The sequence below is a fragment of the Mixia osmundae genome, assembly GCF_000708205.1.
Source record: "Mixia osmundae IAM 14324 unplaced genomic scaffold scaffold_1, whole genome shotgun sequence".
Taxonomy (NCBI): domain Eukaryota; kingdom Fungi; phylum Basidiomycota; class Mixiomycetes; order Mixiales; family Mixiaceae; genus Mixia; species Mixia osmundae.
In genome coordinates, this window is record NW_014575563.1 from 315,623 (window position 1) to 327,375 (window position 11,753).

Below are 11,753 nucleotides of genomic sequence, written 5' to 3' on the forward strand. Positions count from 1 at the left end.
TCCTAATGTCCGTCGCAGACTTTGTGTATGGCCTTCGACATGTCGTAATACATAGCATACACCCATTGGCACAACATGGCAGATCGCTCATTCGGGCGTGATGCTGGACAGCCGCAGAGCGAGTGGCAACAGTGATACTGTCTCCGATGAAGCGATGTAAGCAACATTATCTCGATATGTTCTGCTGGAGAAGATCAGGCTGGAAACGCAGTGACTTCAGATGAGGCGACGCACCTTTGACTGGCTTGCCAGTTTTGCTCAAATGCGCTAGCATATTCATCGAATTTGGTAATTGGGATCATGTTTACGTCGATGTTCGGCTTTGATGCCTGCGTTTGACAAAAGTCAAGCTGCTCTTCAATGTTCGGGTGGCCTTGACAGAAGCGCTCAATGATCTGCATGAGTCTCGATGCAGTCTGTTCCGTGCATCTGAGCCGCAAAACGAGAAGCATTGGGTCAAAGCACACACCTTGAGCACCCGAGGATGAGTCAGCGTCAGTGTCTTGATGGACGATTCGAGAAAGCGCGTATGCGTCTGCAGCAAGTCCTCTACAGCGGTTGCCGCATGAAGCTGCTTCTGCAATTCCGCAGTGCCCGGTCCGAGAACTTCGTGTACTGCAAAGCTGTGAAGCTGTTGGATGAAAATTGACATCTGAGCGCGAAGTGCAAAGATGCGATTGCGCGCGGCTTCGAGTGCGAGATGCTTGGATCGGACTTGCCAGACTTTTGACTTGCTATGCCGCGTCCAGAGGTCATTGAGAGAACGCTCCATATGCTTCAGCGAGAGCAGATGCCGGAAGATCAGCTGATATTTCAGCAAAGATGATCGCGACAGCACTATCGAGAGTGGAAAGGCGACCTTGTAATTCATCGACAGGACTTCGAAGCCCTTATAGGTTTTCGGTCGGGCAGCAGATGATTCCGCATTTAAATCTGGCGCGGGTTCAGACGTGTCGAGCACGCGACATTGTCGCTCGATCATGGTCTCGGACTCGAGCTGCAGAAGTACCTCGTCCTTGTGTTGCTCGTTGGCGACGACATATAATGATGTGCGTATGGCAATCTCGTATAGCGATTGCAGGCGCGGCAAGTCGACCCTCGTCGCGCGCTTATCCAATTCCGTCTGCGCAATGTCGAGGAAGTGAGTAAAGGCATCGCCTCGATCGATTAGGAAGTTCTGTTTGAGTACGCGGAGATGCAGAGGAAGGTCGTAGTCCGTCATCAGCACCCGTAGTAGCTCCTCATTCGCCCTTAGACACGCCGCATCGATCATAGCGAGATAGCTGTACCGATGTCAGCCTTCTGGCACGCTCATGACGGGCGACGCACCCTCTGTCAGTGATGAGCAGATTCGTCCCGTCCTGCACAGCCTGCAGCGGTCCTACAGAGGCAGCTTTGCCGCAGCGGCGTAACACATTGATATATTTGCCCGTTTGCAAGATCTTGTCCTTTCTGCTCTGCAGGCACGCAGGGATAATGCCTCCCCCGCCTCTGCCAGCACATCTGATGTTACGTCGACTCGCAGGAACGCCAGTCATCGCCTCCGACGTTGGCGCAGCGATCAGCGATGTGTCTTTGAGGGTATACTTGAGCGTCCAGGCATCGTGGCTGAGCTCTGTGTCAAAGGCTGAAACGTCAATGAGCTTGTTGTCCCTGATCATGAACTCGTCGTATGCATCAAGCAGCTCGCCGCTCGTGATCCAGGCAAGTAAGAGTGCGGCGTAAGGTCTGGATGACTTGCGAAGGAGGGAAGTGTACAGGTCTTGTGCCTCAGGATCACTACGTGACAATATCAGCTTGGCCGTATACTGACTGAATGCGACTGACCCGGAGTAGCGCGCAATGAATTCTTCGATGACTGCGATCACTTCGCCCCCGCGCACCGGTCCAGCTGATTGCCACTTGAGTCGCGGTGTGAGGACAGTCAGATCGTCCTCGTCTATGACATCGTCGTCGGTGTTCTGTGGCTCCGTTCTGAGCTCGTCAATCAGAAATTGGATCAGGCCGAGCTTGTGCTGCATCGGGCGAACGTAGAAGAGCAGTCGTTGTAGAGTGAAGTTGGGATCGTGTTGATAGCGATCTTCAAGTGCGCTGATGACGCTCGTATAGTCCTGTAAGCGTCCTATCAGCCACCCAATGAACCAGCTTGCTGCTGGACTTGCCTGCAAGACGTCTCGTATGCCTGCACATAGCGCATGGCTGACTGCGCCATGTTCGGCCCGGCTGAAGGACTGTACAAACGCTTCGATGGCTGTATAGTACCCAGCGAGTGGTAACACACGTCTCACGAGCATCGCCAGTGAATGGTCTACAGCTCCTTCAGCCAAGAAGACGTTGCTAAGGCAAGACTGACTAAGCGTCTCATGCAAGGCAATCGTTTCTCGCTCGGGATCGTAGCCTTCATCAGAGGCATATTCCTTGGAATATGTGATGATCTCGCCCTCGATACCCTGCGTCGCAGATCATCAGTGATAGCTTGTATGCGTGCACAATGACGGACGACAAGGATGAAGAGCAAGTCTTCGACGAGTAGCGCTTCTTGTGTCTTGACATCTACTCGAGTAAGGTCAACGGCAGGTGTGGCGATGGCAGCAGTCGCGCTTATGACGGCAGGCGGTGCTAGACCATGGCGAGCGTCGCCGTTGCTCAGGGCGTGTTGCTTTGGACGCAGACAGCGCGGTACGGCCTGAGGTACGCGCGTGTTCAGAGGCGCTTCGACCAATGCCCTCGAATTGGCGAGGTAAGTGCCAAAGGGCACGACTGTCGAGAGTAATACATCCGTGAGCGCTCACCCGTGCATGAGCGAGACTGGCGTACGACGAACGGGCTTGAGCTGATCGTCATAGAAATCCTCGTCGTCATCATCCTCTGCTTCGGCCGAGCGAGTATACTTGCGTGCACTTGCCAAGGCCTGCTTGATCTGCAGACATGTGGGCTTCTCAGCGCACGTCTCTGTGCTGGAAGCGACCTGCCCTGCCTCGAGTTGCTCGCGCGCCGCTTGAGTATCAGACGATGCGTGTCGGCTCTTGTGCCTCGGTGTGAAGGGGATAGGCGCGGTCGCACCGTTGGAAGCTGACGACTTGGGTCTCACGGATGATCCTCGCGAGCTTGGCCTGCTCATCTCTCCATCTGCAGTGAACCCTGGCGCCTTGTCACCGTACTGGCCACGCGCCTGCGAGCAATCGCAAGAGCGCGACAGCAAGGACGCCACTCCCAGTTCTTACCAGGACATCATGGCGCTGTCTGATGTCACCAAGGAGCGCATAACGAGCGCACAACAGCTAGCACAGACCATCATTGTGAGGACGGCATGCTACTCAGCCATGTCATAGGCTGATTGCATTCTTTCTGTCTTGCAGCATTGGGGCTGGGTGCCTCTTGTCGTCTTTGTCGGCCTCCGATCGGCGCCGAACACGAGCTTCATCAAGTACGTACGGACCTCCGCCAGCATAGCTCACTGCTGATACAACATCGTGACAGGCTGATCAGTCCGCTAGCGTGATGATGAGGACGAGGGATGGACAGGACAGGGACACCACTCTGGAATAGTGTACTACAACTGCAACTAGCCAAACGACTGACTCGTACGGACGGCTCGCTTGACTTTTGAGATACGCCAGTCGTCTTGCTCCTTTGCGAATCGATCGAACAACGGCGCGACTCTGCAATATGCCTCCCCGTCAGCGTGGACATGAGCGAGGGCAGAGGAACGTACTTTTCTGCTCGCTTTCGCTTCGAGAGCTTGTTGGCATCTGCCACTCTGAAGAAGTTGGGCGCAGCGTTGACGAGCCACTTTGGATCGATCGCAGTCACTTCGCGCATGTACTCTTTCGAGGTCTGCAGCGCAAGTCAGCTGAGAGCATGAAGGTGAGCGCGCGATGACATACCAAGACGAGCTCGTGATAGACCGCCCATTCTGGCGCTCGGTTGAACAGCGACGAGCTGGGGTGCAAGAAGACTGGCGTTCCCTCGACGAGCGTCTTGTAGCCCTCTTGAGGATCCTTCTTAGCAGCATTGCGGAAGAAGCCAGCACAGATAGCCCGTTGAACCCGGTGAAACTGTCTGCCGGCAGACACGAGATCGTACTTGTATCGATCCATGATGCCTACGAGCTGTTTTCGCACATCTTGTGCCTTCTTCAGCGATCGAGCCTGGACAAAGTTATCGCTACACCACGGAGCAGAGAATTTGCTCGCTTTCCATCCATTGTAGACCATGAGCAAAGTCAGATGATCGCCTTCGGGCTGATGGAACTTGGCCTTCTTCGCGTCTGCTTGCGCTTGCTTGTCCTTTGGTCGGTAGAACGGACTCGGGATCGACAGCATTGCCACGATCGTCAACGCTTCCTCCGAGCAGCCCAAATCGACAGATTCGATGAGCATACGGGCGAGCGGCGGCGTCATAGGAAAGTCGGCCATCTTGCGGCCCAGACGAGTCAGTAGACCCTCGTCATCGAGGGCTGACAGGGCGTAGAGCTGTTCGAGTGCCGTCACGAGTGTCTGCTGAGGTGGTGGATCCATAAAATCAAAATTGATCAGATCATTGACACCCATCGCTTTGAGCATCAGGATGGTATGATCGAGATTCTGACGCTGTATCTCGGGTACAGGATTTGGCAGCATCTCGTTGCGATACGCTGCCTCTGTATACAGTCGATAACATTTGCCAGGCCCTGTCCGCCCAGCACGACCGGTTCTTTGTCGGGCTTGGGCTTGCGAGATAGGCGTGACGACGAGCGAGTCCATGCCCAGCCGGGGATCGTATGCATTCTGCTTCGCCATGCCGGGATCGACAACGTAGTAGATGCCATCGATGGTGATGGAGGTCTCTGCAATATTGGTCGCGATGACGACTTTGCGAGCGCCTGGCGGAGCCGGATCGAAAATGCGTGATTGCATCTCGGATGGCAGTGCAGAGTAGATGGGCAAGATGATCAACTCTGGCACTTGAGGGCCGAGAGCGCGCATGCGCTCGAATAAGATCTCGCAGCTCGTGTCGATCTCTTCCTGGCCGGTCAGGAACAGCAATATATCTCCAGGCGGCTCGGAAAGGTGGATCTGCATGACAGTGATGAGTGACGCGTCGAGGTAGTCTGATTCTGCTTCTTTGGTGTACAGCACTTCGACTGGGAACGTCCGACCCGGAATGGTGAAAATGTCGCAGTTGTAGAAGTACCGCGCGAACTTCTCAGCATCGAGCGTGGCAGAGGTGACAATGAGCTTGAGATCTTTCCGCCTCTTGAGCGTCTTCTTCAACAGACCGAACAGCACATCGGTAGCGATGGTACGCTCGTGGGCTTCGTCGAGCATGATGACCGAGTAGTTGCTCATATCTGGATCGATGAGCGCTTCTCGCTGGAGCATACCATCTGTCATGTACTTTATTCGCGTTTCTGGCGAAGTGCAGTCTTCGAAACGAATTGTATAGCCTACTTCCTGACCGACTCGACAGCCGACTTCTTCGGCCACTCGCTTCGCAACAGACACGGCGGCAACTCGTCGAGGCTGTGTGCAGCCAATCTTGCCGCGATCCGCAAAGCCAGCCTCTGCCAGGTACTGTGTCATCTGAGTCGTCTTGCCGGACCCGGTGTCGCCGACGACGACGAGGACCTGATTTTCCGTGATGGCTTCTATGAGCTTATCCTTGAACTTGTAGATCGGCAAAGATTCGCGCTGCTGTTGCATCGACATTGTCGTCATCTTACCAAACGCAAGAGATTTTGTCGCCGCTCGCCAAGCTGGCTGTTGCTGCTCCTTGCGTCCCAACGCATTGCCTCGCATGTCCTGTGCAAAAGTACGATCTGCAGGATTTGCAGCCGGGTCAAGCCAAGCCTGGTTGATATTGGTCGTCTCAGCATCGACGTCGTTGGCTTCTTGCTGCTTGAGCTCCTTGCGCTCCTTTGCGAGAGATGCACCAGACAGAGCTGCTCGGTTGAGGGTACCATCGGGCGCTTTGACGATCTTGACCGGCGAGAGATCGAGAACACGTTTGGTCTGGCCGGCCAGGAATGGCGCTTCTTCCTCTCGCACCTCGACCTCGACCTCTTCATCTGCATCTGCTTCCCCAGGCTTCGAAGAGGGGGTCGCAAAGTCATCGTCGAGGTTCGGGTAATCGCTCCGTTTTGCATGACCCGAGGCGATCAATTGCTTGATCTCCCACCGCTCCGGACTGGTCATTCTCCTTGCTGAAGAGCGTACGTTATCGTCAAACTGCATAGGTGGCTTACTCTGCCCTCCCCGAGAGCCTAGCACGCCGTTGGCGCCAGTGGCGTATTTGCTAGCTTCCTCTTCTGCTAGCTCGGCTTCGCTCTTTATCCTCAGGTGGGGAGTGAGATCAGAGCCAGACTGCTGGTCGGCATCGCGCATGCTGAGTCCTATCCTGTTGCCCGCAATCGACATGACTTTGACGTATACGGATTGCCCGCGAGAGAGCACATCTGCCGGGTCGTTGATTCTGCCTACACCGATCGAGCCCACGTGGACAAGTCCTGCAGGGGACATCAGCCGGCTAGCCCGATCATTCCCATGGAAACCGTACCTTCGAATCGACCGCGTAGGTTACTCAGGCTGACGAATGCGCCAAAGTTCTTGAGGCCTGTGACTTTGCCTGGATAAACCTTGTACAAGGTCGGCTTGTCGTCCATTGCATCACGACTGGGTAGTATCGGCCTGCGATCTTCCCTCGAACGACCTCGTTCGTCACCGTTGCGTGAGGACGTATAATCTGGGCTCCGCCGTCGTGAACGATCAGGCATCGGGGGCGAACGAGAGTCTCTTCTCATGCGTTTGTTGGATGTCTCATCTTCCTCTATTGCGGGCAACGTCCTGCGCTTCTTGGCTTCGGATTCGAGCTGACTCATCAGATCGTCGACGCCCAACAAGTCGGCTGTTTTGGACTTGCTGGCTTTGTCTGTCGCCATGTCTGGCTCAAAGCTGGGCTGCCACTCCGTGTCCGGCATAGCGAGACCGGGAAACAGTCTCTTCTTCCTCTCTCGCTCTGCATCTTGCGCAGGATCGCCCGTGCTTGCTACTGCATCAACTGTTTCAATCGACTTTGAGTGACCGTTCGTGTCTTGCACAGCGCGAGGCTTCTTGTGCTTCGGGTGCATGCGAAGCACGAGCCTATCCATGGATGTGACAAAAGAGTCTGGCAGTCCCTCTGCTCCATTGTCGACGAGTGCCTGTCTGAATGCATCGAGAGAGGACGACTGTTCGTGCAAGTCGATCAGGAATTCGGCGAGGACCTTGTCGTTCATGCCCGTGTGGTTGACCAATTCCTGTGTGATCGAGTTCACCAACGAGAGCTTCTCGAGCGCCTCTATCTCCATGACGGGCGACGCAATGGACGCCTAGTGCCAGATTGCGACGGCTTCTGTTGGAGCGAGTCCAGATGATTCTTTTTCAGGTGAATAGCTCTGCATGTGTCACGCTTCCCTCCTGGCTCAGCTCAGCCGGCTCCAACGTATACATGCGATCTAGGATGGCGGAACTGTGCGGAGACTATGCGTTCCCAGCTGATCCGGCAAGCCACTTTCCCGAGATGCGCAACACGCTACTTCTGTCGGCTGCGAGATGTCAGAGCACGTCTCGGCCTCCGGTCTGGGTGATGCGTCAGGCAGGCAGGCAAGCAAGCACAGACTGATCTATGCGCCTGCTGACCAAGGGATCTGCCAGATACCTGCCCGAGTTTAGGAAGTTGAGGGAGTCTCACGACTTTTTCGAGATCTGCAGGACGCCAGAGCTAGCAGCAGAGATCACCTTGCAACCCATCGATCGTTACCCCGAGCTGGACGCGTCCATCATCTTCAGCGACATTCTCGTCGTTCCTCAAGCACTGGGCATGCAGGTTGACATGCTGCCTGCTCACGGCCCTCATTTCCCTCGCCCCCTGAGGCAGCCCGAAGACGGGGAGAAGCTACTGAAAGAGACGGATGAGCTCAATGTCGACGCAGAACTGCGCTATGTCTATGCAGCCATCACGCTCACTCGCCAGAAGCTCGAGGGCCGGGTGCCTTTGATAGGATTCTGCGGAAGTCCCTGGACGCTGTTTGCCTACATGATCGAAGGCGGCGGGAGCAAGACACTCCAGCAAGCGCATACCTGGATCAACCGATACCCCGAGCTATCTCATCGCCTACTCGAGAGGATAGCGGACACTTGCGCGCAATTCCTCGTCGGACAGATCCGCGCAGGTGCTCAGGTGGGCTGTGCCGTGTCTCACAGATGACGTAGATTGAATGCGGCAAGAACAGATGGTGCAAATCTTCGACTCTTGGGCGGGCGAGCTCGAAGCAGGCAAATACAGGGCATTCTCGCTGCAGTATTGCTATCAGATCAGTAGGACTGTGCGGCAACTGCTCGAGCATCACCAGATCTCATGCCCGCCCATATCACTCTTTCCAAAGGGAGGGGGCCCCATCGCGCTCGAATCGATAGCGCAGGGCTCCCAGGCAGACACCCATTTTGATGTCATTGGCCTCGACTGGACCATCGATGCCGAACATGCACGCAGGGCGCTCGAAGAAGGTGCAAAACTCAATAGAGCAGGCTGGCGAGGTCAGATTGCATTGCAAGGCAATATGAATCCCAACATGCTCTACGCTGGTCAAGAGGCCATCTCGCGCGACGTCGAGCGAATGGCAGCCGACTTTCGACCCTCGCGACCAGGCTGGATCGCCAATCTTGGTCATGGCATCACGCCAGGCGTCGATCCCGAGGACATGAAGCACTTTCTGCAGTGCGTTCAGGCTATCCGGCCCGCGTAGAAGCAGACCAGTGCTGCACGTCATTGCATGGCATCAACGACCAAGTGCTCGAGTTTCTGTGTGAAGCGCTCGTCAATATGCTTGCCACCGCTTGTTTCGACGAACGCACCTTGTAATGCTGATCCTGCTGCTGGAGCGTGTCGCGTTGCTCGTGCGCATTCTGGACCTTGCGCAATAACCTTTCGTACGCTTTCCGTTGACGTGCATCCCCATGCGGCCAGCTCTGAGGCAGCGCCTCCACCCAGCTGTATGATCTGGTCAGCTATGGCCGGAACACCAGCAGCAGAATTCAAATACTTTGACTGGGCTTGTGCGGTCGTGAGAAAGAGGCCGTCGGGATGCGCTGCCTTGTCGCGCTTGTTCATCTCACGCTGGGCTTCCTCTGACCTCAGGATGTCAATCTGCCGTACGAGCTGGTCAATCTCTTCGTCCTTGAGCAGCTTGTCGTGCCGAGCTTTGGCCATAAAAGCGTCAATCTGAGCACATATCTCTTCGATTGCGGTCGAACGAAGCGTCTTTCCCCGCTCGTCCTCGCCCAGTGAGCCGCCAGAAGGCGCACGGAGCGGCTGATAGAGACCGTCTAGCTGTTCCCGAATGAAGCCTCGCTCGTCATCGTCCATTTGGACCGTCGCGTAGAGTTCGAGCGAACCCGACGCGTCTTGCGGCCATTCTGCGACGTAGCGCCGAGCTTGGCAGCCTCTCTCAGCTGCAGATTTGGGACGACGATGAGGTCGACATGGTGATGATGACATCGCCCAGATGACGACTCAAGCATCAACGGTGGTCTCGCCGCCTCAGGTGCTCCTGTCGCCTCCCAGTCCGATACCGGGAACAGAGGAAGCATCATCGGCGTCCGCGACGCAGATTCTGTACCCACGAGACTCTGTAGGCTCAGGTCAAGCCGATCTGCCGGCAGGTACAACGGCTCAGCCTTCCATGACCACTACACTCGCAGCTCCGTCGCCCGCGAGCGAGGGAGACCATGCTGGCGATGTTCGAGTCTCGTTCCTGCTCGTTAGCTCGGGCAAGAAGACGCCAGAGTACCACTTTGATGCTCAGACAAAGGTCGCACAAGTCATCGAAAGGCTCTACACCGATTGGCCTGGCGACTTGGCCGCCGATATGCCACCTGACCGCAGCACCATACGACTGTATGTCACTTCCGCAAGCAGGCTGTGCATATCATCGCACTGACATTCTTCGAGCAGAATACATCGTGGACGCTTTCTCAACGCAGGCGAGAGCCTACGAGGTCGGTCGCGTGATCGTCGCGCATGTCACTCAGTGCTCACGGTCATGTCTTGCATGTGCAGACGCACGGCTTGCGCCCGATGCTGTGACGACATTGCACCTCACGGTTGCGTCAAACGCTCAAAAGAGCGAGAGTAAGCCATCGTCGAGTTCTTTAAGGAGCTTCGTGCTGAACTGGCACAGGTACCCACATTGAGAAACCTCGCGACAAAGGCCTCTGTTCGAGCTGCGCAATAAGTTAGCCAATCACTGTCAGCTTCAGACGATTCCATCGCAGATCTGTTGTGATAAAACAACGACATGAATTCCAACTATGTGCCGTCTGATCATGAGAGGCGGCTGATAATGTGATGACGTGTTCATGCTGATGTGGCCGACCCCTTTTTTTTCGCCGCGCCTGACTCAGTCAACGTCCACAGAAGATGGTGAGACGCTCCTCCCTAGACTGCACGAATCTGCGCTGACAGCACAAGCTACATAGGACGCTCCTCTACCACCGCCAATCGGCGAAGACGTACGCATGCAGGACGCTGCCCGAAGAGAGCCAACATCACCTCGGGATGCCTACCCAAGTCAGGTTCCCGCTCGTCCTCGCAACGCACCTGCTGCACCTACCAAGTCAAACGTGCTCGGCGTCTTTGGTCTGTCGGTCAACACCCGCGAAAGAGACCTAGAAGACGTCTTTACACGCATTGGCGAGGTCGACAAAGTCGTCGTTGTCTATGACCAACGAGTGCGTTTTTCTCTCTACTCGTCAGGGCAAGCGACCTTACTCAATGGTCCCCGAACAGAGCGAACGCTCACGTGGCTTCGCCTTTGTGACCATGCGCTCGGAGGATGACGCAGAGAAAGCCATCGCAGACTTGAACGGCCAAGTGCGTCTTTGCTCTCATCTCGGCTCGCTTCGAGGCTAATGGGCATACACAGGAAATCGACGGACGTCGTGTCCGAGTCGACTATTCACTCACCACTCGCCCTCACAGACCTACACCCGGTGAATACATGGGCTACAGACGCGACGAGTTCCGAGAGGGCGCTTTCGGAGGTGGTGGCGCCAGACACTACGACAACCGCCGTCCGGTCTACCGTGACGACCGCCGAGATGATCGGTACAGCAGCCGAAGCTATCGCGATGACCGACCGCACTACGACGATCGCCGAGGCGACTACCGCGATGATCGCAGACGCGACTATTACGACGACGACAGACGTGACTACGATGATCGTCCCCGCCGCCGCTACTCGCCTCCCTCGCCGCCTCGTCGCCGTTCGGAGTCGCCCCGCCGCCGCTCAGCTTCACCTGCTCGTCGCTCGGCATCGCCGCTTCGACCCAAGCGCAGAGACAGCGACTATTCACCCCCTCGGCCTCGCTATGAAGAATGATGGCGCTGACATGATGCAGATGATGCGCGCGCAACCAAAAGCGAGAGGAAAAAAGGCATTGTCATCTAGGATAAGCCAAGAGGACGGCACTGTCACGCTTCAAAGCTAATTCAAAAGAATGTCTCAAACATTTGTACAAGATTCATCGTCGTGCTAGCAGTCGCGAAGAGACAAATCAAAGAGCAAGGCTCAAGCTTGAAGACTCGCATTGGCTGACAGGGCACTGCAAAGTGCGTCATCGTGCGCGCGCGGGCAATTGAATAGCGCTAGCGACGGTAAGCAATTTGAGATTCCCAAGGTGAGCTTTAGCTCGTCTTCACTAATGAGAAAAGCTCGATGCACTTTCATTTCGTTC

At 55.7% G+C, this 11,753-nt stretch overlaps 7 protein-coding genes across 7 annotated transcripts; 4 read left to right on the plus strand and 3 right to left on the minus strand.

Annotated features, from left to right (window-relative positions):
* Nucleotides 1-87: 87 nt before the first annotated feature.
* Nucleotides 88-3,121, minus strand: L969DRAFT_91409 (uncharacterized protein; the record flags this gene model as incomplete). Its single annotated transcript, XM_014715103.1, has 10 exons — nucleotides 88-181; nucleotides 235-416; nucleotides 470-1,283; nucleotides 1,330-1,779; nucleotides 1,828-2,111; nucleotides 2,163-2,308; nucleotides 2,354-2,450; nucleotides 2,501-2,760; nucleotides 2,818-2,920; nucleotides 2,978-3,121. The coding sequence occupies 10 exons, from the start codon at nucleotides 3,119-3,121 to the stop codon at nucleotides 88-90; spliced, it is 2,574 nt and encodes an 857-aa protein (XP_014570589.1).
* Nucleotides 3,122-3,233: 112 nt separating this feature from the next.
* Nucleotides 3,234-3,549, plus strand: L969DRAFT_91410 (uncharacterized protein; the record flags this gene model as incomplete). Its single annotated transcript, XM_014715104.1, has 3 exons — nucleotides 3,234-3,299; nucleotides 3,360-3,431; nucleotides 3,481-3,549. 3 exons carry the CDS (start codon nucleotides 3,234-3,236, stop codon nucleotides 3,547-3,549), a joined length of 207 nt encoding a protein of 68 aa, XP_014570590.1.
* A 16-nt stretch (nucleotides 3,550-3,565) lies between these two features.
* L969DRAFT_44297 (uncharacterized protein) lies at nucleotides 3,566-7,327 on the minus strand (the record flags this gene model as incomplete). The annotated part of the gene is made up of 4 exons (XM_014715105.1): nucleotides 3,566-3,662; nucleotides 3,716-3,837; nucleotides 3,888-6,487; nucleotides 6,538-7,327. 4 exons carry the CDS (start codon nucleotides 7,325-7,327, stop codon nucleotides 3,566-3,568), a joined length of 3,609 nt encoding a protein of 1,202 aa, XP_014570591.1.
* Nucleotides 7,328-7,479: 152 nt separating this feature from the next.
* L969DRAFT_100485 (uncharacterized protein) lies at nucleotides 7,480-8,764 on the plus strand (the record flags this gene model as incomplete). The annotated part of the gene is made up of 3 exons (XM_014715106.1): nucleotides 7,480-7,622; nucleotides 7,674-8,199; nucleotides 8,252-8,764. 3 exons carry the CDS (start codon nucleotides 7,480-7,482, stop codon nucleotides 8,762-8,764), a joined length of 1,182 nt encoding a protein of 393 aa, XP_014570592.1.
* A 20-nt stretch (nucleotides 8,765-8,784) lies between these two features.
* On the minus strand, nucleotides 8,785-9,384 carry L969DRAFT_91413 (uncharacterized protein; the record flags this gene model as incomplete). The annotated part of the gene is made up of 3 exons (XM_014715107.1): nucleotides 8,785-8,820; nucleotides 8,874-9,009; nucleotides 9,062-9,384. 3 exons carry the CDS (start codon nucleotides 9,382-9,384, stop codon nucleotides 8,785-8,787), a joined length of 495 nt encoding a protein of 164 aa, XP_014570593.1.
* Nucleotides 9,385-9,426: 42 nt separating this feature from the next.
* Nucleotides 9,427-10,267, plus strand: L969DRAFT_83802 (uncharacterized protein). Its single transcript, XM_014715108.1, has 4 exons — nucleotides 9,427-9,915; nucleotides 9,973-10,016; nucleotides 10,078-10,149; nucleotides 10,199-10,267. Exons 1-4 carry the CDS (start codon nucleotides 9,524-9,526, stop codon nucleotides 10,255-10,257), a joined length of 567 nt encoding a protein of 188 aa, XP_014570594.1. The 5' UTR covers nucleotides 9,427-9,523; the 3' UTR covers nucleotides 10,258-10,267.
* A 229-nt stretch (nucleotides 10,268-10,496) lies between these two features.
* On the plus strand, nucleotides 10,497-11,507 carry L969DRAFT_42659 (uncharacterized protein; the record flags this gene model as incomplete). The annotated part of the gene is made up of 4 exons (XM_014715109.1): nucleotides 10,497-10,748; nucleotides 10,807-10,890; nucleotides 10,943-11,321; nucleotides 11,362-11,507. Coding segments are annotated over 4 exons (861 nt in total), but the record flags the coding sequence as incomplete, so codon positions are not given.
* Between the last annotated feature and the right edge of the window lie 246 nt (nucleotides 11,508-11,753).

What these genes read in the sequence shown, in the direction of transcription:
- L969DRAFT_83802 (XM_014715108.1), top strand. Translation starts at nt 9,524, where the DNA reads ATGACGACTCAAGCATCAACGGTGGTCTCGCCGCCTCAGGTGCTCCTG. An exon ending in CGCAGGCGAGAGCCTACGAG is followed by an intron (nt 10,017 to 10,077) that starts GTCGGTCGCGTG and finishes TTGCATGTGCAG; the next exon opens with ACGCACGGCTTGCGCCCGAT. An exon ending in AAACGCTCAAAAGAGCGAGA is followed by an intron (nt 10,150 to 10,198) that starts GTAAGCCATCGT and finishes GAACTGGCACAG; the next exon opens with GTACCCACATTGAGAAACCT.